This window comes from Meleagris gallopavo, chromosome 4, assembly GCF_000146605.3.
Source record: "Meleagris gallopavo isolate NT-WF06-2002-E0010 breed Aviagen turkey brand Nicholas breeding stock chromosome 4, Turkey_5.1, whole genome shotgun sequence".
NCBI classification, from domain to species: domain Eukaryota; kingdom Metazoa; phylum Chordata; class Aves; order Galliformes; family Phasianidae; genus Meleagris; species Meleagris gallopavo.
In genome coordinates, this window is record NC_015014.2 from 41,930,615 (window position 1) to 41,957,051 (window position 26,437).

The window sequence follows — 26,437 nt, forward strand, 5'->3', positions numbered from 1 at the left end:
TTCAACATCTTCATCAATGACCTTGATGAGGGGATAGTGGCCACCCTCAGCAAGTTTGCTGATGATACGAAGTTGGGAGGATTGGCTGACACGCCTGAAGGCTGTGCTGCCATTCAGCGAGACCTGGACAGGCTGGAGAGCTGGGCAGTAAGAAACCGGATGAGGTTCAACAAAAGCAAGTGTAGGGTCTTACACCTAGGGAGGAATAATTGCATGCACCAATACAGGCTGGGGGATGAGCTGCTGGAGAGGAGCTCTGCAGAGAGGGACCTGGGCGTCCTGGTGGACGACAGGTTGGCCATGAGCCAGCAGTGTGCCCTCGTGGCCAAAAAGGCCAATGGCATTCAGGGGTGCATTAAGAAGAGCGTGTCCAGCAGGTCGAGGGAGGTGATCCTCCCCCTCTACTCTGCCCTGGTAAGGCCTCATCTGGAGTACTTTGCCCAGTACAAAAAAGACAGGGATCTCTTGGAAAGAGTCCAGCGGAGGGCCACAAAGATGGTGAAGGGCCTGGAGCATCTCCACTATGAAGAAAAGGCTGAGTGAACTGGGTCTGTTTAGCCTTGAGAAAAGACGACTGAGAGGGGACCTGATCCGGGTTTATAAATATCTGAGGAGTGGCGGCCATAGCGGTGAGGCCAGTCTCTTTTCAGTGGTACGTGGAGACAGGATGAGGGGAAACGGACATCAGCTGCAGCATAGGAAGTTTCGCACAAATGTGCGTAAGAACTTCTTGACGGTGAGGGTGACGGAGCACTGGAACAGGCTGCCCAGGGAGGTTGTGGAGTCTCCTTCTCTGGAGATATTCAAGTCTCGCCTGGACGCCTACCTGTGCGACCTGGTGTAGGGAACCTGCTTTGGCAGGGGGGGGTTGGTCTCGATGATCTCTAGAGGTCCCTTCCAACCCCTACAATTCTGTGATTCTGTGATTCTGTAATTTCAAAAGTTCCATTGTGTAAAGTAATTATACGCACAAAAAGCACAGTAGCATCTTCACTCACTTGCATCCAAAAGAAAAATGCTCACCTGCACAGCATCAGGTTATCTCAGAAAGAAAGCAGTTAAACACTTCCTGCTCTTCAGGCAATTACAATACGAACACCCAAAATATGGCAATTCTATATTGTATCCAAGTTGGCTAAGCTACTACCAGACATTTCTATCGTTTTTACATTTTTTTTTTTTTAGCCATGAGTGAGTGGAGGCATCACGTTCCAAATTTTCTTCACAAATGATGACGTAGAACAGAACTGCTTTTCAAAACTGCATACAATATTTACACATCATGGGAGTCTTTGTCTAAAATGGAGAGAGGGCAAATGAGCATTCACAGTTTTATGGTCATCACTGCACCATGCAGGAATTTCTGAAAAACTCTGTTCCAAGCCCAAGGGCATTCTGAATTCAATGGCTTCATCTTCAAAACTAAGTAAAATACTGATTGATCATTTTGGTTTTAAAAGTCTGCAATATTCAGAGAAGCACAAGATTTGCAAGTTGGTACTTTTTATTACTTTTCTTTACTGCATTCATATTCTACTCTGTCAAGATTAGTTTACAAAAATGAGATGCAAGATTACCTCAGGTTGCGTTGTTTTTCCCTCCTATGAAAAAACCATTAAGGTTTTTCACTTACCTTTATGAAAACAAATCTTTTTTCAATTGAAAAAAAAACCAAACACCAATGTTTTTAATCAAAAAGACAATACAGTGTTTACTGAAGACCTATGACAGCTATGGATAGAAAACAACACATCAAAGGAAACATATTTGGGGTGTTTCCTTTTTTGATGGAGGCACTGACAAAGTACATTTCACTATAATGCTACTTTTTCTCCATTTGGGCAATTTTCTCATACACACTTCACGCACAAGTGCGTTAGCAATATCAAACGTATTTCAAGGCTTTTGAGCTCTCAAGAGTGCCATAGCTTGTATAACCATTACAGTTAGATCCAATTTTGAGACTCTTAAACCTAACACAAGCTGAAAACATAGACGCTTCCACTTGTTACATTCCTTACAGATGGCCAGTGATATGGTCTATGAATAACAGCATGCTATTGATTTTAGCAGCAGTCCAACATCAGAAAATCAGTTTCTTCTGACACTGACAACTGCTTCCCTACAATTTGTTCACAAAAGGCTGTGACTGAGCTGGCTAGGTAACAAAAACAAGGGGTCAGGAGTGAATGCAAAGAGAAGATAGATGCAAAAAAGAAAAGGGCCATAACACAACGTTCCTTCAACATCTGGCATCACCCCTAGTATGTGCTAGCCAATGGCAATATCCATATTCCAAATTCCGTATTTCAGTGAACTTCTCTCTTCTTCCTTATAAGGAGCTTTGTTTTCTAATTCACTATGAGAATGGAATAACCGAATGGTTGATTAAAGTTGGCATTGTTTTTAAGTTATTGGACTCAAATTCAGACTTTTTATTTTACAAATAAATGAAAGTAAAAAAATTTGGAACGTATAATGTCCCTTATAAAGTTGCTAGGTGTTAAGATTTTTATACTTGCTCTCTTCTCTGATTAATCAGGTAGTAGACAGCCTCCATTCAAAACTCACTACTTCCATTTTTACATTATAATGGCCTTGAGCTTTCACCTTGCATTGCATCCCCAGTGTATTTACATAAAGACCTACAAAGTAGCTGAAGATCACGTAAAACACTTCTTAAATGCCCTGGTGAGTTTTTTTTCCCCCATGACAAATACAAATTCCAGAACAGTTCATTCAGGACTGCACTATTATATGTTATATATTATAATATTATATATTATATATTATTGGCTCCAGCCAAGCAGCAGTGACAGAACCCTAATGCTCAAAGTACACACAAACAAATACAAATATACCTACTACCACAGACAGCCCCACTAGCAGTAGTGATTTGAAACGCATACTTGTACAAGGAATCATGAGATCAGCAAGATCTGATAAAAGGGATGAACTGTAAACAGTACTTCACTTGACTTGTATCAGGAATTCAACAAACATTTGAAGTTGATTTTTTATTTTTGTTTTTAAGTCTAAATGTATGAACACAACTGTCAAAAACACAAATTCAAAACTCAAATGAAAAATAAGTGAAGTTACCTGATATGAAAGTACTCCATGAGATGAAGTATTTATAAATAATGAACTTTCAATATTGCCTTCTTCTGTTGGCAGAAAAAGCACTCTGAATGAAGTTTTTCCCATAGCTGGAATGACCTACAGAGACCACAAAGAAGGCTGCTCACTCAGCGCAGTTAGTGAGAACACCCATTACTCACCCACAGACATTTCCACACACACAGCTGTATCTGTAGGTCCCACTCACGGAACCTCAGCACTAAAGTTTCACCTGCCCATATCTCTCAACTCTATCAGTACAATAAACACCAGTAAACACCCACATACTTGTGGATGACTGTATAATGGTGCACATAACAGAATGAGACTTGAAGTCAATTTAACACTGAACAGTTATTTTCTTTCTAAATTACTGTAAAACACATTTTCTACTGTAAGTTTTGAATGTCTTCTCCCTCACCAGTCTCAGTAAAAATGAGCACAAAAGTGCTAGCAAAGCCAGAAAAAATTGGAGGTCCTAAAAAAAGGCACAGAAAGAAAACACGGAATTAAATGTTCAGGCCAAAGGAAGCATGAAGGCTTTACACTTGGCCATTACGTATTTTCCAAAAGTACATCAACACTCACCTGGCTATGTACAGGAGACACATGAAACTGCCTAGAAGCTGTAAACACTGAATTCACTACAACTTCCCTATCTCTACTAGGATTGTAGGCATGCAGCGTTTTAGCTCTTGGCAATCCCAGTAATCTAAAAGGGGAAAAAAGAGAAGGAAGTTATTCACATTTTTAAGTTTAGTCAATGCACAAAAGGCATCCAAACAAATCACACTGAAACACGTTGATACGAAACAATTTCCTAGTTGCAACTACTCTTGGAAAACAAGCAAATTCCATCCTCTAACATACAAAGACCAGTAGCTAACACTAGGATGCAATAGGTGCACCCAGCCAAAGCTCATCATCAACTCAAAATACAGAGGTTTTTTTTGAGGGGAAAAGAAAAAATCCAACCCAACAGGTAATAGACAAAAAATCTTTTATTTAAAAAAAAAAAGTACAAATCAACCAAAGTCATCTTCTGTCAGCTAAAGCAAAAATATCTTAAGGCTAGTGTGTGAATTAATATATCCTAAAAACAGCTTACATACACACACTGTACATTCTCTGGAAAATTCCTTTAACTCACAAGGGGACCCTGCTTTTTTTTTTGTTTATTAATGGAATACCAACTGCCGTTTAAGAAATTCTTAAAACTTTCTTTTAAACGAGAGCTAAGAAACCATCATATTTTTCACCAGAATGTTTTGCCTAAGGTTTTCTGATTTTATTTTTGAAAGTCAAAGGAAGCAACAAACTCTCCCACCTTTAGAATGAGAACTTATCAAGAAATGAACAATGGAATGGGGAAGCAATTGGAAACATCTTGCAGAATCACCTGAAAAGGCTGTTCTGTATCTACCCAGCATGTGTTACAGCTCCCTGTTCCCTTTCCCTCCTTTCTATAACCACATAGATTTTCATTTTAAAAGTATGGCAAGATGCCATACAATGCAATAATTCCAACTCCATGGTGTCATATGATTATGTTTTATGTTTTTGTTTTGTTTTGGTTCTCAGTATTCCGCATCAAAACATCATGTAGTGTACTGGGAGTTAAAGTGTTAATGCTCCAATTCCAGGCACCTATCCCTATACATTACAGAAGTCATGGGATCTGGCCCTTCCAGGTGGGGCGGTCTCTTACTGCCTGGCAGTGGGTGCTGGAGGTGCTTTCCTGGCCGTTCCAAGCTTTTCAGGTTTGAATCGGTATCGGGAACTCTCTCTCTCCTATTTTATTTGATTTATTAGTCTCAATTTCAATCAGATTGTATTATATTGTGTTATCTTGCATTCCGATATCATAATTAGTAAAATAAGTTTTCCTCCATAGATTGTTGCCGCTGTTTTTTTTGTTTTCCTCCCTTCCTTCGCATTTTGTGGGTTGGGAGGGGAGGGCAGGGGCCTACCGCCCCCCTGTCACAGGTGTAGATTGATCTCGTTAACTCCGTGACACATGGCAATTGCTTACTATTCCTCTTCTTTCTTTTTTTTTTTCCTTCCAGAGAATGGAATGATCTTCGCTGATGGCCTCAACCTAAATGTAGCCCAGCAAAGCTGTTCCTCCCCACTTAATTGAAATAACAATAATGGAAGATACTCACTGCATTCCAAAATGCAGAACTGAAGGGTGAAAATGTAAGGCCTTCCTATTTGGAGGCATTTTTGCTGAGAAACTGAAAAAAGGAGACAAGAAGCTACAATTAGTATTTAGAGGTCACAACACTACTCATAGCAGAGAAAGAAAATATGTTACAGGCTATGCTAAACACTATTTTCAAACATTTTCATACATTCCGCTCCCTGAGAGCAACCTTTTAAAAAGGTAAAACAGCACATATTGGAAAGCCCATAATAATAAAAAATGAGCATGATACACATTTCACTCCAGAGGCACTGCTGGCTCAAACAGCCTCCCTTTCTTGCACGTATTCCTTCGGTCACGCTGAGGCACCTGTATTTGAGCCTGGGCAGGGAACTACAGAGAAGAATCCATTTAAAAGAGTGCTGAGGAATGAAAATTGTGTCAGCATGGAACAGACCCATGGTTTAATCAGAGAAGTACTTATACCAGTAGAGCAGAGACGTGCGTGTAGAAAAGCAAAGAGCAGCTTGTGAAAATCTGATACCAAAAGAAGACCTTTCCTAACTGGCTTTTATACAAAATCCAACTCATTTCCTATATGCAGGAGAGAGTAAGAAATATGTGGAAATATGCATGTCATCATCATCATCTTTCCTTTTCCCTTGGAAAATGTACAGTGAAGTTTGTCAGTTCTAGCACCTTTTCACCTTATTTCAATACGAGCTGATGCTCTGAAATGCAGACAGAAATCCTAGCATATCTTCACCACTTTCTCACCAAGCGGTGAACAACAAGCCCAGCCCTGCTCATTACAGCTATGTACCCAGTTTTATCCTGTTAAAAACTTCCCTAGAAGATCCGTAAGATCCACAAGATCCATAGCCAGAGCCAGCTTTATCATTACTGAATGATGCTAATCAGAAACCCAGCAAGGATAAGCGTGAGGTGGGAGAGAAGGGCTGTGATACCATTAGTCATCCAGGCGCTCTGCATAACAAGCAAGTGTACAGTTAATTGGTCCCCAGTTTAAAAATGTTTCTGTAACATTGCACCTTTTATTTATTAAAGTACCCACATAATTCTATTGTTGTATTCCAAACCAAGAGAGCCATCATAATTTACTATCCATCAGAAATAAATCTGGTTTATTACTATGAAAACCCACAACTTGATGCTTCTCCTAAGATCATCATTCACCTAATAATGTTTCTCCCAAGAGGGAGCAAACTCCCTTGCTGTCGTAGCAGTAGGAACGTGATATATCCAGGTGATATTTCTGGAGTGTTGCTGGAAAATAACAAAGGATCTGATGACCCAAAACCTAGGTGAAAGGTCAAGTCTCTTCCCAGACAGCCTGTTTGAGTCCCAGCCGGGGCCTGCACCATGTCCAGAGATACCATAGCACCCCAGTGCTTTCCACTCTCCCCCAGAAATCAGCTTCAGGAACATGCCTAGTACAAAAGTCAAAAGTCTTTTGTTGCAAGCAGATAAAATCACTTCTACAGCAAAAGCCCAAAACGTCAGAGATAAACATATTTCTTAAAAATGAAAATGAAGGACTCTTAATATGCACAAACGTAACAAAAATAAAAGTTAAGCTACGTGGTTTATGTACTATACTACCATCTTGAACCCCATCATCACGTCTCATGTTTCTTGCATCCCACGGGTATTGCTGTAGTATCTCTTCCCACTTAGAATCCTGCCAAGAAGTAAGTCAAGAAGCCAAGTGCTCTCTGACTTACTAATCTGCTTCCTTGGCACCAGCTCTCCTCCTTAATTCCTAACTCTGTAATAGGTACCCAGTGCAGTGGGGACACAGAAAGCTGCGTCACTGAACTAGGGATATCCTAGTTTGTAAAAAGCACTGAATTGCACTTCGGACAGCTGTAACAGCCACCCCTTCCCTGATCAGAGAAAAAGAGAAGCCCTGTGACAGCAGCCACAACAGCACCTCGGGACTGACATCCCATTTGTTCTGGAGAAGGCAGCCTGGACCTAGGAGGGCTGAGCCTAAGCCTCAGTGGAAGCTGGGAGCACTCTGGGCCCAGTCTTACTACAGCACACATTGGTGATACAGAGCTGCTGAGCACCTCTGCCCATGGCCACCCCACAGCCCTGGGGACCTGATGGCAGCTGCTTCTGCCCTGCACCCTGAGAAGGCTGCTGTGAGCCCCCAACTGGCCTCAAAAGCAGAGCTGCTACATTCTTTCAGCTGCTCACAATCCTGCCGGGCAGCCGGCTCCCAACACCTGCAGTGCCAGAAAATAACTGGAGAGCTGTGTGTACTAAATGGCACAACCTACACAAGGAAAAACCTACTGCTTTTGCAGGTTTGATTTTCTTTTGACAAGACATTGGGATGGAATAGGGGAAAAAGGCAGGGGGCCATTCTGCCTTTCACACCCAAATCCTCTGCTATAAAGAGAAAGGGACTGGTCCATCAACACCAGAAGCATAACTCTGTGTTAGCGCATCTCTCCAAATGAGCTGGAGACTGGCAGGACACTCGTGCACCAACCCCAACCAACCGAGGCCCCTAACCACATCTCAGCAGTGCATCTGACACAGAAGAACATTTCAAAGACAAATCTATTAAAATGCTTAAAAACTGAAGTCACTTTTAAGATAGAACGCTTACTTTAAAATAAACAAAGAAACAAAAAATAATCTCACAAATAGATTCACTTCAAATTATGCCAAAAAACGTCTGTTGGCTGCAGACTGTAAGCCCAAAAACTACATACTTTCACAAGAAAGAAACAGGCCTGGGAACAACCCACAAATATCAGCCTAAGAATGGAGGTCTTGAAACAACAAATGTGGATATACTGGGTTTGTACCTCTTTGCCTTTCCATCATCATCCTGTCCAGCAAAGCCAGGCTCCACTCCTCTCCCATTTCTCAGGCTGACCGACAGAGCACCATCTTTCAAATTCTGAAATCTCAGGGGACAAACAGTCCAAACTGGAGGGAAACAGGAGAAAAATGGAAGAGGGGAAAGGAACTCCTGACAGCTACCTGCACACTGTTTAACAAGCTGTAAGATGTTAGGGCATCCCATTCCCTCTGCTAAGAATTCCTGCAGGTGTTCACATGTATGGAACAGGACATCAGAGGGACACAGAACTGACAGTGTTTCATAAGGTTTGGGGAACATGTTGGTGTTCTGTTGATGTGGGACTAGCCAAGGGCTTCCAACACAGCGATGCTAATCACTTATGTGCATGAAGTGCTGCTAGATAGTAGCTGAAACTGTTTTGACCTTCCTTAAGTTTTGTTATTCTTTGCTACAATTAGAGAAGATCAGTAGACAACCAGGTCAGCACAACTTACTTATTAAATACTTGCAGTCCCCAAAATGAGTATTTATATGTAATACATACTACTCACAAACAGTTCCTCCGAATAAGCAGACAGGTTTTCTATCCATCCTCCACCCATATTGAACAGAAAAGGAAATCTTGTTCCAGAGAGGTATTATTTAGACTTCTCTGGCCACAGTGAACACAAGACAAGTGTTCCCATAAAACTGTTAATAGAAGACCAAGTCTACTCTGAAGAAATCATCTTCTTTTAGAAAATGTCAGAAGAGTCAATCCATTGGACAATATATATATACACACACACGCGCGCGCGCAAGTATATATAGACATACATGAACCTTCAGCAACCTACAGGACAAATGGCAGCTGAGCTGAAGTTCAGAGATCACTGCAAGGATTTTTATTGCATTTTCTCCCATCAACTCCTCCAAACCTTCCTGTTATCCTTCTTTCTTTAGCTGATAACTTCAGATTCTACAATTAGGATGCCTGTTATCTGATAATTCATACAGCAATACCTGTAGCTGGGAAAAACAGCACTTGTGAAAAGTGGCCCTTCCCACCCTTCCTCTCATGCCCTTTGTTGATCGCAGATAAGAGAAAAAACAAAAGGGGTATTTAGTTGTTCTTTTTTATCCATGTGGTTGTGGGAAGCAGCAGACAAAAGAGTCAGGATTCCATAACATGCAAGAGGTCCTTTTCAAGTGATGCTGATCAGACAGTATTATGGGTGTTGGTTTTTTGTTGTTGTTGTTTGTTTTCAGTATATTCAAAGAATTATAATCTGACTTTTTATATTTGGCATTTTGGCACTTCATATGCTCAGTGTATGAATTCTACAACCCACAGGGATGAGGCTCTGAGATACAAAAGCATGTACGTACTGTAGAGGAAAGAACAATTCATATATGTAAACTGAAACAGAGAAACGAAACTTAAGAAAAACATTACGGATCGATTTTAGATTCATCCCCCAGACTACCCCTGATAAACAAAAAGCAGACAGAGGAAATGGACACATTGAACCCAGGTATTTTCAACAGAGCTGACTACTGCTAGCACAAAGAAAGTATTCTGATGAATTAATAATTTGTTAATTAAGGAGAAATTAACGCAGATATGGTAACAGATCCCAGCAGCAGCTGAACAAAAGTCTTCTGCAGACCAGGAGATCTGCAGGAGGAAAGCTCTGTTTGTCAGGTCACCTAGTCACAGAATGACAGAATTGCAGGAAGTGGAAGGGACCTCAAGAGATCGTCAAGTCCAACCCACCTGCCAAAGCAGGCTCCCTAGACCAAGTTGTACAGGTAGGCATCCAGATGGGTCTCCACAGAAGGAGACCCCACAACATCTCTGGGCAACCTGTTCCAATGCTCTGCCAACCATACCATTAAAAGTTCTTCTGCATGTTAGTATGGAACTTCCTGTGTTCAAGTTTTAGGTCATTATTCCTTGTTCTATTGCTGTGCACCACCGAGAAGAGCCTGGTTTCACCCATTTGCCTCCCATCACCCATTTGCCTCCCACCTCCTCTTAGACATTTACGAACACTGATCAGATCCCCCTTCAGTTTTCTCCTCAGTTGTACAGACTCAGGTTACCCAGCACCCCACAAGCCATGGATGATTTATTAAAAAATTAAAAAAAAAAAAAAAAGTTCAGCAGATAGAAGAACAAAAATAAGGGTTTCAAGCATTGAAAACTTAGAAGGCAAAAAGCCTCTCCTATTCTTAGTGCTGCACTGTTGAGTGAAAAGGGGAAGGACTGACTCACTGCCTCCACTCACTTGGGGACAGGCAATTCGTCACCAGGATTCCTTCATAGGCTTTGTGAGAGTGCAACACTGCCTGTGGGAGAAGAGTGCTGCTTTACAGACACCAGGGAGCACATCCTAGCAGGGATGCCAATGCAGCATTACCACCATAAAACTGCTCTGCCTGCATGCCGGCTATCTTGCATCTTTTGTCTAAAGATAGTCAAGGAGAGTTCATCACTGATGAATCAGTGGACTGGACAAGACAATTTCTCTCCAAAACTAAACAGCTGGAGTCATGACTTCAGGGGGCAGCTGGCTCAAGCAACTTTTTTTTTTTCCAGCCAGCTGAGTGGAGCCGAGCCTTCTTGCCTCCAGGTTTCTACAACCACTCATAGCTCTTCCAGGCAACTTTTGCTCATCTCATCACCTAGTCCTCTCCTATATAACTCTGCAAGAAGGTTTATGTAAGAACTATGCAGAATAGCCATCTAAGCCAGTAGTGCTTTATTTTCACTTTCTACAAAACTATAACTGCATCAAATTTGTAATCATCAGGAAAGTGCTCACAACAGGATGTAAATATAAGAACACAGATTTACTTTTTTTTCCCTCCTCACACCTAAACAGACTCCTTGAAAAACACCCAAAGAAGATAAGTGCAATGTGATAAAAATTACCATAATAGGTATGAAGAACTCTAGAAAAGAACAGTTAGATGCAGGATGCTGTAAAAGATATCTTGATGAAAAGAAATTGTTTTCTTCTCCAGATGCGTGCATGGTTTATATTTGAGCAGCTGCAGCACAATGAAGCATGTTTAACAACAGAATGAAATTATTCCCTCCCGTAAATCAATCCTTAATTTCTGAAACAATTGAAATCTGTACTACATTAAGAAATGAGTTCACAATGACTTCGGTTTATTTGAAATTGTTTTCTGAAACCTCTTCTTTCAAAATCCCTCAGCCACGCAGATTACAAGCAACAACCAAAGATCTCTTGAGATGCTCCAGATGTAGCCTGTATTTTTTAGGCATCTTGGACAGCCTGCTTCAACAACATCAAACTAAGAACAGGGATTCTGAAAAAAAGGAAGAGTAGTGCCACACAGAGAGCATTAGCAACACCTTCATGCTGCTTCATTAAGCCAGGCTTCCCAAGTGACTATTAAAAACCAGAGGGTAGAAAAAGTCCTGAAAGCCCCAAGCAAAGGCCTGGAAGGGCACCACAGAGGCTCCTCCAGCTGTGGGCATGGTTCAGTCACTCTTGCACGCAGTGAGCACACGGGCTATGCAAATCAGGTACTCAGGCACCACTGGCCTAGATCAAACCTGTGACTTATGGCCACACACACACACACACACACACACACACACACACAAAGTATTGTTTCATTCAGGCAGAGATACATCATTAGTTATTTGTTTTGGATGATCAGCCTGGGCCCACTTGTTCAAATGCACATCAAACATTTTCCATGGAAGCATCTCCATCGCTGTCAGCAAAGCCGAAGTATCTGGGCAGGCAAAAGACCTACTACCTTCATTCTCCTTTTTCTTTCTTGCAGTGAAACAATTGCCTCTTCACTTTTGCAACAGTACAGAAAACCACCTCTAAGTACTTACAAGGATGACAACAATATGAAATAAAGCCTGTAATTTGCCTTTTTTCCTCTTTCTTTGTAATCTAGTTTATTATCACCAAATCTATCATGTTTACTTTTATTTAGAGTCACTCACCTAATGAATCAGTGGCTCCCTCAAAAGCCATGGCACTCTCAATGTTTCATCCTGAATCAGTAGGTGCTGGAACTTGGGAGTTATGAGAAAATATTGTTGTTCAGCTCTTTTTAATGAATGCTTCTACTCCGTGACTATGTGAAATAAAAACACAAATCCCAAAGGCACACAAATCAGTTGGTATTGTTTTTCAAACCTCAGAGACTTTTAGCCAACTTCATGTTTTTTTTCTCCCTTCCTCAAATAATGTTGCCAAAGCCTTCAAAAACCTAAAACTGCTTGCAGAGCCCTGGTTTGTTCCTCAAAACCTAACACTGAGATCACATAATTTTTAAGATGTTAACTTATTAAGTCAGATATACAAGAGTATTAAGAAAAACTGACCTGGAAGCACCCTGGTCTAGCCTACAGGTAAAAACAGACATCTTTTTGAAGAGTGCTGACCCCTCACAACTCAAAACTGTTCTAAAAGGAGCTATGGGCCTCTTATAATCATTGTTCATCCAAGCTCCAAACCAGAGCCTGTAACCTGAAAACAGTACCTAGAGAAAGGGAATGGGCCTTTGCAGTGACAACACAGAGCCTTCTCAGGCCAAGCATGACCCGAGCTCTAAGTCTTGCACTGGAGCATCACGACATTCAGATAACCATTCTCTACCCAGATTTCAAAGCACCTCACTGAAAGTAATCAGATTCTACAGCACACTCTTGTGAAGGAGGAGAATAATACAAACTTAAGAAAGGCAAAAAGTTGACCATATACTCACCTACATTGTACCTAAGGACAAGGAAGGTAAATTTCTTTTCGCAAACTTTTGTAGGCCCCATAGCAAAGTATTCAATTATGCCCTTCAAACAGTAATGCGGCAGAAGGTTTTAGTGATATATACTGCTTTTAGGTATCAACCTGTACTAATATAATCAGGAATCTAACAATGACAAAGAACCAAGAAAATAAAGTACCGATTCTATCATACCAGCCTCAATTAAATTAATTTATTTAAAATTAGCAATGAACCCACTTGCTGTTTCTGCAGAGAACAACAGGAGAGAAGATGTTGAAACTCAAAAATGAACATTAAGGGGGACCAATAACAGTAGAGAAGAGATTCCAGTTCAAATAAAACTGGCCTTTCAATGCATCAATCGCCATTCTGTTTTTACTCAATTAAATAAAAATCACTTCATCAAGCACAATCTCACTCAAAAAGCTCCCAAGGTTCGGGCCAGTTTCTGTCAGTTCAGCAGCAACGCTACTTCAAACGTTTCACTTTCACATGCGAGAGCAATGCAACACATATCCCGCGTGGCACATCTTGCTCTAGCCTGAGAACATAGGGGAGGTTATTGACAGAAAACCCAAAGCAGCTGCAAAGCCCAGAGTAATAGGAAGTTACATTCTTGTCAAAAATCATTGCATCCAACTATTTCCCTTTTCTATTTACAGCTGCAGCCAAAAAAATTTCCAACTTGACCAAAAAAATTTTTCTTAGAATAGTTCGGTAAGATGTACAAAAGAGCTCTGTGGCTCCCGATAAGTTTGATATGCTTAATAATTAAGAGCGCAAATCTTCACCAAACTTCTGCTGGATCAACACACCAAGCCCAGCTCTCACTGCTATCTTAATTTTAATTTTACAAGGTAAAAGGTCGGAGCTGCTGTTGATTGTCACACTTATTAAAAGTCTTAATTCTCTCCCCCAGCAGAGGAAACTTCATGCAAGACTTTCTCAGGTATGTGGAAGCTATCTAGAATTTACACAATACACACTGGCTTCCCAAGAATCTCTAATTTTTCATATCACCAAATAGCATTTTCACAAGCTGTATCATATGACCATGGAAATACAATTCAAAAGGAGAAAGAAAGGAAAAGAGAAAGGCTTCACTTTTCTTTAAGGTACTTTAAAGCACGATGCCAGAGTGAAACTGCAATTACACAATCTTCCTTCATTTGCAGTAGGCTCCAGGAGCAAGGACAAACACTGCGCTCCTATCCCTGGGGCCACTATGAAATGTTATGGGGGAAAGCAAAAGATAAGCACCAGTCAGTAACCAAATAGCATCAGAGAAAAAGCAGCTTCATACCCAAATCACCTCTCCATCTCTTAAGAGCATCACCCTGCTCTTGGTTCTCACTCCTCCCAGCCAGGATGCATCATATCCTTTTTGCTCCCCCTCTCCTTGTTTCAGTGTCATTCCACAAAGTTTTTCATCCTTCAGCAGTAGCCTACCAGATTGTCTGCCATCTGATGGAGTCAACACATGATGTTGAATATACTGAATGGACATGTATTTTCTACAAATAGAAATACTGAACTTTTTTCTTAAGAAGAACTTTTTGGATTTTAACATTGAAGACTTACCATTCATTCATGTTTTATTAACTCACTGCACCTATGCATTTTCATCTCCATCTGTACACTTCAATACTCCAGCCACCTACACCAACCATCCAGCTAGAAGCTTTTCCTTTCCACAGGAAGGAACAAAGGTTGGAAAATTGGAAAAGACCTCCAAGATCATGCAGTCCAACTGTCAACCTACCACCAATATTTCCCCATTAAATCATGTCTCCTAGTGTATCTAAGTGTTTCTTGAAACAAGAACCAGCTCGCCACACACAACACTGGTTACACTTCCAAGCACATCCCTATCTGCAGACAGAAAAAGGGGGAAAGCCCCCGCAACATCAGATCATTTCCACATTCTGACCATGGCATCATGAGGACAGCCTGCAGAATTCCCCTTGCTTACCTTCCAAAATACCCAGCTTGTGCATCTGTCTCACATCACCAGCACTCTTGGTCAGGCATGCAAAATGAAATGCCACTTCCACTGCATAGTGCTATTAATAAAAAGAAGCATTCTTGATATATTTGTTACCTGCTCCTCAGTACTACCAAATATTTATGCTCTATTAAAGTGTGTTGTTAAAAAATAAAAAAGATATTATGAAAAAAATTATACTAGAAGATCCAAATTGGCAAAATCTCAAAAATTTTAGCATTATTAGGATTAGTAGTTAGAGAGCTTATTGCAGAAATCGGGTCCTTACAAAACATCTGGAATGCGTTGAAGCCAATGCAAAGCAGACTATATGCCAGTTTCTTCTGGTGTACACAACGCTGCAACTTCCTACTATTAAATAAAGGAGAACCATGTGAAACACAACCTGTTCCACAGGTTAATTAACAGAACGGCCACCATCAAAACACTCCTCTATTACAGCTGGCACATAGGCTCTGATGCCTAACCAACAGGCACCCGGAGTCCTGTCTGCTTCCTTGGGTACGATAGCTAGTGGGTAAAGAAAGGGAGAAAAATGAGTTGGAGAAAGAAAAAAAAAGACAGGAAGTCAGCTTTTCGTATTTTGCATCAGTTCAAAAAATACTGCAATTAGGTACTATATTAAGACTTTACCTCCCCTAGATTCTAGTATTTCCTCCTTTATTTCAAAACAAATGAGCTAAAATGTCAACCCATTGCTTTTAACCCCCCGTGGTCAATAAGAAGAAAGGGAAAAGAAACAAGCCTCTGCAAGCACAGCATTTTCACATGTGGCTCTGAGGACAAAGATCTGTAAAGCTTTGTGTCTTAATGACCCTCATAAACCAGAAATCTGCTTTCACTTAATAAAATGATGCTCTTTGCTTCTGCACTCTTCAAAAACTGATCTATTTAAGTTGGAGCTTTCCAAGCTCTCCATGTCAGGGGAACGCTGCTACTTGCAGACCAAGGATTCCTCTGGAGTCCAAGGTCATCTTAACCAACTGACCTGTGCTCCTCTCCCTGCTCCCTTCTCTGCACAGTCCCATGTGGGAATGCCAAACACACACACGCACACACAAAAGGAGCAACAGAACTTTGAAAGAACAATCTTTGATGGCTGAAAGACATAGCTTCTGTCAGAACAGTGGCAAAAGGATAGAGAAAAATCAGGAAGCATGAGGTGCTGCCCCAGCCTATGGTGAGCAGTAGACAATACATGGAATTGTACTACCACCATATTTATTTATTGACACCTCACCTTACCATTCCACAGTTTGTAAAATTCAGCAGAAGGCATTAACAGCTAGCAAGGATGAAAACCACCAAGCAAGCCTGAAAATGCAGGGATGGAAAAGTGCGCTGGTGGTTGTTTTAGAGCATCTACATGAATCTGGAGGACCAGACACATTATCCCAGCAACGCTGGGACCACTCACAAAGGGCAGCAATGCCCCCTTTTCAGAAGGAGAATTTAAATGCCCAGAAAATAGGTCACCAGCAGGCCACAGGAATACCTAAGCAGACTGCAGGCAACTCATGGGCTGCAGGCAGCTGTTTGCAGCAAAAGCTTTGAATAAAAGAGGGAGCACATCAGGACAAAAATTGGACAATAACTATTGAAGAAAGGCAGTTAACAGCAACAAAGAACATAAAGCACGGGTCAAGGAGTAGGTCAAGTATGGGCCCTTCAAATCCCCACACTCCTCCAGTTGCCAGGAATCAAAATTTAGACAAATCAATGATGCACGTTGCACAAAGCACTAACAGGCAAGCAAGCAAGCACAAAAACAAAATGAGCACAGTAAAGCCACAACATGAAAAGAAGCTGCAAAATGGTCTATGGTACTGCACTTCCTAAGGGCATTGCAACACGTCACTGTTCCAATTCCATAAAAAATACAGAAATTACATGTTTATGCTTACTGGGTTAGCACGTTCATTCTTGCTCTGTTAAGGTCTTTACCTTTTTTTTGGCAGTATGTCTATCGTACAGACCTTAACTGCAAAATGCCAAGCCACAACTTCAATCAGTAAGACAATACAATTCAATGCAGAAAACATCTGCAGACAAAACTTTTTATTCTGATCAGTGCAACATGATCATCACCACTGTGTCTCATTAGACTGCTCCACTTTTCAAGTAGAGAGCAAACAGCACAGCAATTTTTGCACTAATCCCAGCAAACACAACCTGATCAAATCAGGCAAGCATAATACATGAACTTTAAAATTACTGTTTTATTTTCTACCAAACATAATAACCATTTTTAATGAATTATAGCAATTTACTATCAAAGAAAACTACTGTATCATGACAAATAATTCTCCAACAAAAATCAGTCTGTTTTGTCATTTATGCCACAACTCTCCCAAGACTCAGCTTGATTGTGCACTAACAACTGCTAATGGTTTTCAAACTGAGATGCATACAGATATCCCATCTGCTCATAAAACACCCAGTCTACAGAAGGTGACAACAGCTTCTGAGTGGTCCCATCACGTGAATCCTTGAGACCATGGTGCTCTTGGATGCTCTGAGTATAAGAAACTTAACCAAAAAAAAAAAAAACCGAGAAGGTTTGAGAGCCTTCAAAAGTGCACAGGTCTTGGCAATTGTTTGTGGGAATGGCAACGTTTATCGAAGAGCACTATGGCTATGGAATTGAAAAGCACTGTAGAACACAGGAACCTCTGGATCTCAGACCTCATGCAGAGAATCCTCCTGACAACACAAAAACAAGCACGCATCTGTTTTTTCTTCTCTCCAGTGCTAAAAACATCGCACAGCCTACTGGCTTGGAGTTAAATAAGTCTCCAAAGTCCCTCTTTGTTCTAAGGGTATTCCTAACTCACTGCTCAGGCAAGCAAGGACTCAGGTCCTAAATATCAAGGAACAGCATTCAAATCCATACACTAATATGCACATGGTCTAACTTTGCTTTGATACATGACTGCTAAACCCATTTCTGTTCTCACTAATGAGAAACAAAGTACCTACAGCTTGAGCACTGTATGGAGTTGCCCAATCCCACCCCAAAGCCCATGCGCTGCCCATGGAGGAATGCTCACAGAGGCCAGAGCACCAGGGGAAGCAGGATGCCAAGTGGCCATTTCTTGACTTAATTCTGATAACCAGAAACTGCAGAAACAACGGAAGCAGCTTCACAGGAAAGGTCAAGACCTCAGCACACCAACAAACTTAAATTCTTTGAAGTATTACCATTTGGATCCACTGCTTGCCAAACAACGTCAGCTTTTAAATAACTTTGCAGGAGTTGATTGCAGATGTTTGAAATTACTCAAAACTTGTCTCTAAAGCTACTGTAAGTCTGAGACTATTAACAATCCCACTTTGGAGCCTCTGGCAAAGGAAGAAGACCCCTTGTAAATCAGGAGAGGAGAAGTGCACTGCAGGAACACAACAGCATTCAAAAGGCATAAAGAGGAATAAAGAACAGTAAAACAGGAAAAATTATTAACTTTCTGCTAGCTTATGCATAAGCATTCACACATGATTAAAAAACAGCTGGGAAAGTCTCACTAAGAAAATAAATATACATGTGCTACCAACAAGGCAGAAAGTAGCAGAGAATAAAAAAAAAGCAGAACATGAACTGCTCACCTATTACTGTTTTGTCCACTTTGCTAAGCTGAGACTGCCTACCCATTTCAGTTCAAAGGTAGCTTTTTATTATTGACACAAGGTTTCTGAGATACACAAAGAAGAGACTATTCTTCATTCTCTCTAAGAAAATTACTAGTTCCCAGAGAGGAACATTACAGTAGTGGGGGGCAAACGATCTACCTACAAAAAAAGAAATACGGAAAATATACATAAGAACGTCAGATCAGTTTTGACTAAAGGTCACTTTCTTCTTTACATATGTCATTCAGGTTTCTGAGAGTCTTCCTAGTCTGTCTAAAGTTGGTGAAGTTATCAACCCACTGATGTACAAGCCTTTGCAGGGGCCCGGTCAGCTTCAAATGTTAGGAGTGCAAATGAATTGAGGTCACTTATAACAAAGGCTCAGCTACATTACTGTGTCAGTCACCATCCCACAGTTTGAAAGAACAGTTTCTGAACAATCTAGGCTTAAGAAGCAGTGAGCTGTTTTCTGCATTTCTCATGTCTGCTGAAGCAGTATGCTGTTGTGAACAAACACCAAACCAACACCAAGAAATACTATGTCAGAAAGTTCAGCTTCTAAACAAAACGCAAGAAAACCATGAATCACGGACAAGACTGTGCACTTTCAACAGCAATGAACATTTTACACTATTTTAACTTGCTCCTTTCTATTTCCAAGGCTTTGCAGCTTCTTCGTGTGCTTTCACAAAGCTTTACTGCAAAAGTTGGCTTTTAGCATGGTAACAACACCTATTATCCTGGGCTTGAAGTTTCTTAATTTTGATCTGTGGATTTCCATGTGGGTGAGATGGCGAACTGCCAACTACTGCAGCAGATCCCTCATACCAGTCCAGAAGCCAACAAGTTCACAAAGATGAGAAAGTTCACAAAAAAGACCAGAAGGCTATCTCCCTATCTCCCACCATCCTCTTGGGGAACACTATTCCATTCTCTCTAATTTTCCTTCATAATTCTGAGGGTAAAATTTCACAGTGATTGGTTCTGATTGAGAAATTGTTTTGTTTAAAACTTACACAAGACCCAGTTGTTCTCCAGAAAACAGTCTGTTTTGTATAACCTCCCCAAAAAAAGCCACTGCCTCAAGTTGTCATTGCCTAATTGTATTTCCACTGCACTTTCTAAAAGTTACCAAGACAAAAAAAAAAAAATGCAGCCTTATTTCTACATCACTTTGGGTCTGAATTTATAACCAAGACTGAACTGAAAGTGGCACAGATGAGCTACTTGCTTTGATTTTCTGACTGTGTTTCTACCTATGTTGGCACAGCAAATACCAAAATTACCAAGAAGGGTCCTTCACCCAACTACCTACAAGTCACACCACTCAGACACACTGCCAGGGTGGGAACTCTGCCTTCCCAGGGCACGTTTCCTCATCAAATTAAAATAGGTGAGGTGCTAGAAGCTAGAGTTGTTTTGCCTCTGACTAGGAAGATGAGAGGAAGGTAACAGCACTGCCTGCAATACTTTACCGTGCCACAGAGACATTTCAGGTAACTTTATAGTCAGCTAAAGAAATCAAGCCAACACGCTGGTGCTTATGATTCCAAAGTGGACTCTGCAAATCCCCAAACAAGCTGTTTTATTTTTCCTGCTTTGTAACGATTTCCCAATCTGTAACAACGGGAAAACTAAAACTCCAAATAATTATAGGGTACCCATTTTGAGACTGCTGACAATGTTAATTATTCCAAATGTCTACTGTTTAACTGCATAATAGTGTGATTACAATTACTAAGAATAAAACTCTCATTAAAAAAGAGAACTAAATGGCAACTATCATGGAAGTAAAACTAATTGAGCAATGATACACTTATAAAGCTAAGTATGTTGTGTCCTGCTGTCCACAAATCAGAAGGATAATCTTGAGATTAATGAGCATGTGAAATCATTATAAGTATATTAAAATATAAAAGTAGAAGTGTAAGAGGAGAGTTCTTACTCTGAACTACTTACAATACAGAAGTAACACGCTGGCTAAGATGACACTGAGATTATGATGATTAAGACAATGACAAAAATGCCACAGCAGCTGTTTGATTTCACTTTTTTTCCCCTCTCTCTCACAGCACACAGTGCCTTCCTGTCCTGTGTGTGACAGCAAGTCAGGTTCTGCTGAAGTAGAAGGCAGCCTGGTTCCCCAACAGCGCTGGGGTGCACCAGCAGACTGCATGCCATTCCAAATCCACCCACACATTTTTTAGGCACAGCCGCGCTAGCAGCCCATGCCACCACTCCTTCCAGCTTCAGCACCAATACCAAAACCAATGGAGCAGGAGACCTGGCACCCTTATTCCATATGCTCAGATAAGGCCTGGTTGAGCTCTAACGAGCAGACCCCATCCCAAAGTACAGGCTACGTACACCTTAGCAAAAGCCTGAAAGAAATTAAAATGGTATACAACGAGGCTCGGGCATGAATGCACACCTTCAGCATTCTGTTCAGCAGTGGGCAGTGTGAAAGCAAGGGGGCAGAAGGAGGAGGCTGCAGAAGAAAACAGAATGATGGCAGGCCAATGTTAGTCTGGCAAAAACTAAGGCAAAGAAGTGTTCTGAAACCAGAGCTGTCTTCTGATCCGACTTGTAGAGCTGCTGAAGACAGGGGACAGTGCTCAGACAGCAGAGAGGGCAAGGCAGCCTTGCCACGTGGCTTGGAACTACAACCATCCCAGGCCTGTACAGGAAGCATGAGAAGAAAGAAACAATGCTGTAAGTATGGAAAAGATATGTGGGAAGACAAAGCAGGAAGAGGAAATGAGGAAGAAATTAAAAGAAGAAAAAGAATTCCACAACGCAAAGCACAGTATTTCTTTTTCAATTGGTTCATTACATGGGAGAGTTTCCTTCAGCAGCATATGTCCACTACCCAGCAGGAGCTTCCCTATCTGACCTGAAGCACCCAGCTGCCCTGGCTGCTGTTCTCATTTCAGAAAGGGTTGAAAATGACTCTGAAATAAAAAAGAAGGTAGCTGACACATTTAGTGGGGGGGGAAAAGCATGTCTTTCACTCCCCGTATCAGGAGACAAGCGACAATTGCAAAAGAACCCATGTTTTGGAAGGAGTAACACACACAAGGAGCACAGCTGTCCCTAACAGCATACAATGCAAAGTTCATCAAGGCAAAGTTCATCAGTGAATGAATTGAAACTTATAAAATGGAGATAAAGAAATTAAAGAAGCAGGAATTCAGTATGCCACCCCAGCCACACCTGACAGAAACCTAGGAGAGTAGGAGTACTGCCAATATTTCCTTCTTCATCTACAAGAGATTCCTTGTTGACCTTCCAACAATTTTCTCTAGTGGGTCTTTTTTTTTTTTTAATTTTATTATTATATCTTCACAGAATCCCCCGTGTTACCTATGAGGAGTGCAAAGACAACAGGTAGATGTGTGTTTCCCACTTCCACTTCTAACAGTTACATAACATTCATTTCTTCATGCACCCAACAAACCTTAAGATGACAAGTCCGCTGGTGACTTGGAGAAGTTCTAAGTAGGATGCAACAAAAGCAACATATCAATTAAAAACAAAAATTAACCAATATCAAAGTGGGGTTTTTTTGGTATAATTCAGTGAAGACACCCATTCGGGCATACTGCAGAACCATATATTCCAGGAAAAGCCCACAACAATTTTTTCAAATACTTGGCTTGGGGAAAACGGTAAACCTAGTGGAACCTACATGGTTAGTGGTACTGGACTGATGCTTGGCTGAAAACACTGTTTTAGGATGGTTCCTTTTAAACCACTTAAACATCATACCTCCACATTCCCAGGTGACTTTCCAGCTCTCCATTTTAATAACTTTCTCAACTTTGACCTTAGTAAAAATGCTTAATAAGCAAACACCACTTTGAACTGTACTTTGTATTTGGACAATAGTTTTTCCCCTTGCTGGGATGCCTTTCTGAATTTTGATTGGACTTGATCTTGAAGGTGTTTTCCAACCTGAGTGATTCTATGATTCCATGATTCTATGATTTGTTTTGATAAAGAAAAATAAATAAATCTATCTTCATTATTTTCAGTACAAAAAAAAAAATTAAGTTGATCCTAAACTATTTTTTCCTGACTTGAGCACCAAAGCCAAATTTCTGGCACACAAGCTTTATATCAGTTCCATGGCACTACTTTCCAAGAACTGAACTGTCAAATTATGGCACTAAGTCATAGGCTTTTTTGAGGATGAGTCATCTGGGTAAGTTTTTAGATTTCCAAAGTGACTTAACAGATAGTACAGTACCAAACTCATCTGCGAGCACAGAAGCGATAGAATTGTCATCAGTGAGAAACTGCTACTCAGAAATTTACAACGTGAAGTATGCTAGTTCCCAGACAAAGCACTGTACCTTCACCTCCTAAGTACCTGCAGAAGTACTGACCATGTAGTTTTGCAGTTGTGTACCCTGACTGCATTGTTGTCTCAGACAAACAGTACACCCTGAACTTCCCAGCTGTTAGCTTAAATCCTTCCAGATTACCAACTTTATCACACCTCAGCAATGTTAAACGTTTCGCTGGCCAATGCCAGGAAACAGCAATGTGTCAGTACTCCTTTGCTATCTTTACTTCCCCATTTCCCTCCACATCTAAAGCACAGATATAGCAAAAAACCGTGAGAGAAGGAGCAATCCCACTGCACAATAAGGAGGGGTGAAAGTGCTGAATGCCTGCTGCAACTCTGGAGGCTGAAGCGTTCTAGTAGCAAGAACCCACCAGAGGTGGTTGGTGCATATTAGGTGCACACAACCGCATTTGCTTGGATTGTTTTACTGAGTGCAACTTTATTTGCAGTACTGCAAGTGTTATTTCAAAACGACAGATGAAGAATGTCATACCTTGGAAAACTCTTTTTTCTTTTGGTAGCTCAGTGTCTGAAGAGGAAAGACAATTCAAATGAATCACCTGTGCACATCACTGAACAGTACTGTACCTTTTGACTTACTTTGCTTTAGCGGAAGTGTAATAAAGAAAGTACTTAAGTCTTCAAATCCAGTTACTTCCAGCTGTGCTGTTCCTCAACACAAGAGAGTCTTTTCTGTCAACACCTATCACCAACATTCTTCTAGTATTTTGAACCAAAGTTACCTTTCCAGAAGGCATCTTTTCACTCTTGACTTTCAAATGTAAGAAAAAACTTAAAGAAATGTAAAGTTTTCTTTTAACAGGTTAGACCAAATGAGCATGACTCAGTCTGTCAAAGACTGTGGCTTGAAACAGTACATCCAGCAAGGCAAGTATCTGTGGTCCAGTATTTCTTACTGTAAAGTTTGATCCAGGAAGACAGAAAGCAGAGAAAAGCAACCTATGGTAGCATCCAAACAATCTGAAGGTTGGGAATTGTAGACTGGATATGAAGAAGATGCTAATTACCTTCTTCTCACTCAGGGCAAGTGCAAGCCTGTAGGCTCCAAAACAAACACTTCCCATTCACCTCTGAACAGCTCTTTGCAAAAACTAGTATTTTGACAACAGCTTGTCACTTCCACACAAACTTCTGTATTTAATCAAGGCATAAACAATGTGACAACATCCATTCCTCTAGCGCAATCACACAAAAGCAGCAGCAAAGGAAGACCACCCAAAAAGGAAGATCCCATGATGCACGTAGACAGGAAGTCGGCCAACAGACGGTTAATGCTTTACCGTTTTGAAGTAGGTTAACAAGCTCCCAGGAGAGCCCATTAGTCTAGAATTTAAAAATGAATAAAACAGCATTTTGGGAAGAAACCTTCTCATTCATGCCCCAAAATGCTGAACATTCTGCTTTCTTCAGCTCTGGGGAAAATTCTGAATTCTCCGTTTCCATTAACTTCCATTCACACTGCTGCTTCCAGATCCTTTGCTTCAAGTGCTCTGGGGAACTGCAGCATGTTTAGCTGACTTCCCTAGGGCATGTTGGCAGACAAGATGGGAGATTCTGTGAGCACTCATGTTTTGCTGCTGTAAGAAAAGGAAATCCCCATGACTTCAGCACACTGTGACATAAATCAAGGGAATCAAAGTTAATCTGGAAAGAACCTAGCAAGTTCTAGCCCTTCCAACAGATTTTTGCTAGGTCTTCTTCATTACATTCCTTCCTATAAGCACAAATTGTGTCATTATAGGCACTGCAGCAAGCCAGAACCGTTTGAAAGGTGTGCACAAATCAGTACGTGTTTAGACAAGTTTCCTCAAGAGTTTGAGTATGACAACAGAAGAGTGTTTCCATCCACGAACAGTGAGCCTTAGAAGCTGTATTTCCATAAAATGTGCTCATTTTTGGAAATGAGTAATTATTAGAGTCTTTAAGCATCTGAATGACAGAATGTCAAATCATTTTTTCCTATTTCTCAGTAACCACCTTAAGCACAGCATTTGAGGCTGTTGTCTTCTGATGACATCTCAAGAAAAAGAGCACATTTAGGCATGTAATAAAAATTATGCATCAAAACCATACTAATCCCCAGCAGAAAGACAGAAGGTTCTGTATTTACGCGGGGAAAATGCCAGATTTCACCTCACCCACCCTTCTTTTCTCAAAGAGGAGAAAAAATGATTCTTTTTCCCTTCTGCAGATATGAATCAGGGGATGTAACTACGCATAAACTGTCAGCAACACCTGTTAGAGGCAGCAGTAACATTCCCACCCTCTTTCCACGCCATTTTGTCATCTCCACACAAACGGGCCACAAGGGCCCTATCCTGGGTTCAGAAAAGAAGGCTCCTGATGAGGCAGCAAGAGGGGGGGAAAAAGCTCTGTGAAGAAGCATTCCAGCACAGAACTGGTCAATCATTGCCATCCCTGTACGTACCCCCGCTGCCAAATCCCAGCAGCACTTGTGTTTTATCAGATCTACTCGCTCTCAAACCCCAGCTAAGGGCAAAGACAGGAGACAAATGAGAAAAGCATTTCTGGCTAACTGCAGCCGTCAGAACACAGTGGCATTAAGTGTTTATTTTAAGTCCTGTGATCTTTGTGATTGGCATGGCATAGAAAGCTGTACCCACATTAACGCATACCAAAGGAAGGAACTGTTTCACTGGTAAATGTCCAAGCATTTTAATCTGGATGCTCAGAAGAAACAAAATGTGTATTCAAAACATGAAATAATCTGCAACACTATTTACCCAACACCTTGAAACAGAGGAGGCCTGGTACTAACAGAAATAGCAAAGCTGAAGGCCACGTTTCTTAACACTTTTATTATTTATCTGACTTCAAAGAATAAAGTGGACTATTTATCGTTCCACAGCAACATAATAACATAAGTTCTCCTTGTCCTCCTGGTACACGCTAGCACTCCGAGACTACTTACATTTGCATGTTCTGGATCTCAAAATCATCCTCTTGTTTAAATAAATGAATTATAAAATATACCATAAAGCAGAATTGATAAGTATGCGATTTTTTTGTGTGCGCGTGCGCAAAAGCAATGAAATTTAACACAGCTTAGAGATAAAATAAAGAGAAACAGATGCAAGAGGCTATTTCAGCCTCATATGTACTGCTTCCTGGATTCGCTAACAAAGTAATATCAATATTAGAAGAGAAACCACTAAGTCACAAGTATTGAAAATAATATATATTTCCAAAAACAAAAAAATATAAGTTTCAGTACTCTTGTTTTCTTTTGAGTTTTGCTTACCTTTGCTCTTCTGGATGCTCTTCTACATCCTCCTCAGAATCAGCCTACCAAAAAAAGAGCACTTGGTAAGGATCTCAGCATTACTACAGCATGCACAGGATATACGCACTATTTCTAATTCTGCTGGAGTTGAACTACTCTGACTTGTCGGATAAAAAAGGAAAAATCTGAAACTCCTTCAGCAATCCCTCTGTGATCCAAGTAAGGTAGATACTGGCCATTCCATTTGAGGTCTCAGCTCATTTTGCCAAATAAGTGGTGAGCTATCACAGCTATTCCATTATTTTTTCAGCCATTGA

General features: G+C 40.8%; 1 protein-coding gene across 1 annotated transcript in view; it reads right to left on the reverse strand.

Moving 5' to 3' along the window:
* Nucleotides 1–26,204, reverse strand: part of TMEM131L (transmembrane 131 like) — a 62,810-nt gene extending 36,606 nt beyond the window's left edge. The window contains 4 exon segments of the mRNA XM_031553126.1: nucleotides 3,103–3,219; nucleotides 3,709–3,832; nucleotides 5,286–5,357; nucleotides 26,139–26,204. Coding sequence (XP_031408986.1) covers nucleotides 3,103–3,219; nucleotides 3,709–3,832; nucleotides 5,286–5,344 — 300 coding nt within the window. The 5' untranslated portion in view covers nucleotides 5,345–5,357; nucleotides 26,139–26,204.
* Nucleotides 26,205–26,437: the final 233 nt, after the last annotated feature.